Source organism: Carlito syrichta, unplaced genomic scaffold, assembly GCF_000164805.1.
Source record: "Carlito syrichta isolate Samal-C Ts95f unplaced genomic scaffold, Tarsius_syrichta-2.0.1 Scaffold308578, whole genome shotgun sequence".
Lineage (NCBI taxonomy): Eukaryota > Metazoa > Chordata > Mammalia > Primates > Tarsiidae > Carlito > Carlito syrichta.
In genome coordinates this window covers 2,398-3,227 of record NW_007252674.1, presented here as the reverse complement: position 1 = coordinate 3,227, position 830 = coordinate 2,398, and the positions used below count along the sequence as shown (strand labels likewise).

The 830-nt window shown below is 52.4% G+C and overlaps 1 protein-coding gene across 1 annotated transcript in view; it reads right to left on the bottom strand.

The window, feature by feature from the left end:
* LOC103267923 (WD repeat-containing protein 5-like) overlaps positions 1 to 109 on the bottom strand; it is a gene marked incomplete at its 5' end in the record, with an annotated part of 15,279 nt that extends 15,170 nt beyond the window's left edge. Inside the window, one exon of the mRNA XM_021716235.1 lies at positions 20 to 109. Within this exon, the coding sequence (XP_021571910.1) occupies positions 20 to 109 (90 nt within the window). The remainder of the gene's footprint in view (positions 1 to 19) is intronic.
* Between the last annotated feature and the right edge of the window lie 721 nt (positions 110 to 830).

Sequence of the window (830 nt, the reverse complement as noted above, 5' to 3'; positions counted from 1 at the left end):
GACATCAAGTGCGACTTACTGAGCTCACATCCCATATCTTCAAGGTTTTGTCATCTGAGGCGGAAACAAGAAGGTTTGAATCTGACGACCAGGCCACGTCAGAGATTCCCTTGGGGAAAAAAACAAAGTCATCACCTTGACAGGACAAAACATGACTAGCCAGCAAAGGGTCAAAAATCCCAAGTGGCTGCCATTTCCCTCAGAAGACACAGGGCATGGGCCCAGAGGAAGCAGCAGGCTCTGGCCCTGCCAGGCCTCCCAGAGGAAGAAATGCATCTGCAAAAGAGTATGTGCCTTAAAAAACACTGGAGGCCAGGAACAGCAGCCCATGCCTACAATCCCAGCACCTTGGGAGGCCAAGGCAAGAGGATTAGTCGGGCATGGTGGTGTGCACCGCTCAAGAGGTGACGTTGTGGTAGCCATGACTGTACCACTGCAGTACAGCCTGGGCGACAGGGTAAGACTCCAACTCAAAACACCCACTTCTCCTCCCCTCCCCTCCCCCTCACTCACATGGCAGGGCTGGGAGTGGTAGCTCATGCCTGTAACCCCAGCTTTGGAAACTTTGGAAAGCTGAGGCGAGAACACCGCTTGAGCCCAGGAGTTCAAGACCAGCCTGGGCAATATCGCAAGACCTTGTCTCTACGGAAACTAAAAAGTTAGCTAGGTATGGGGGAGGCTGAGGTGGAAAGACCACCTAAGCCCAGAGGGTGGAGGCTACAATGAACCATGATCAGGCCACTGTACTCAGCCTGGGCCAGGGTGAAACCCTGACTCAAAAGAAAAGACAAATAACTATAAAACAAACCAACAACGCCAAAAAAGGGGGG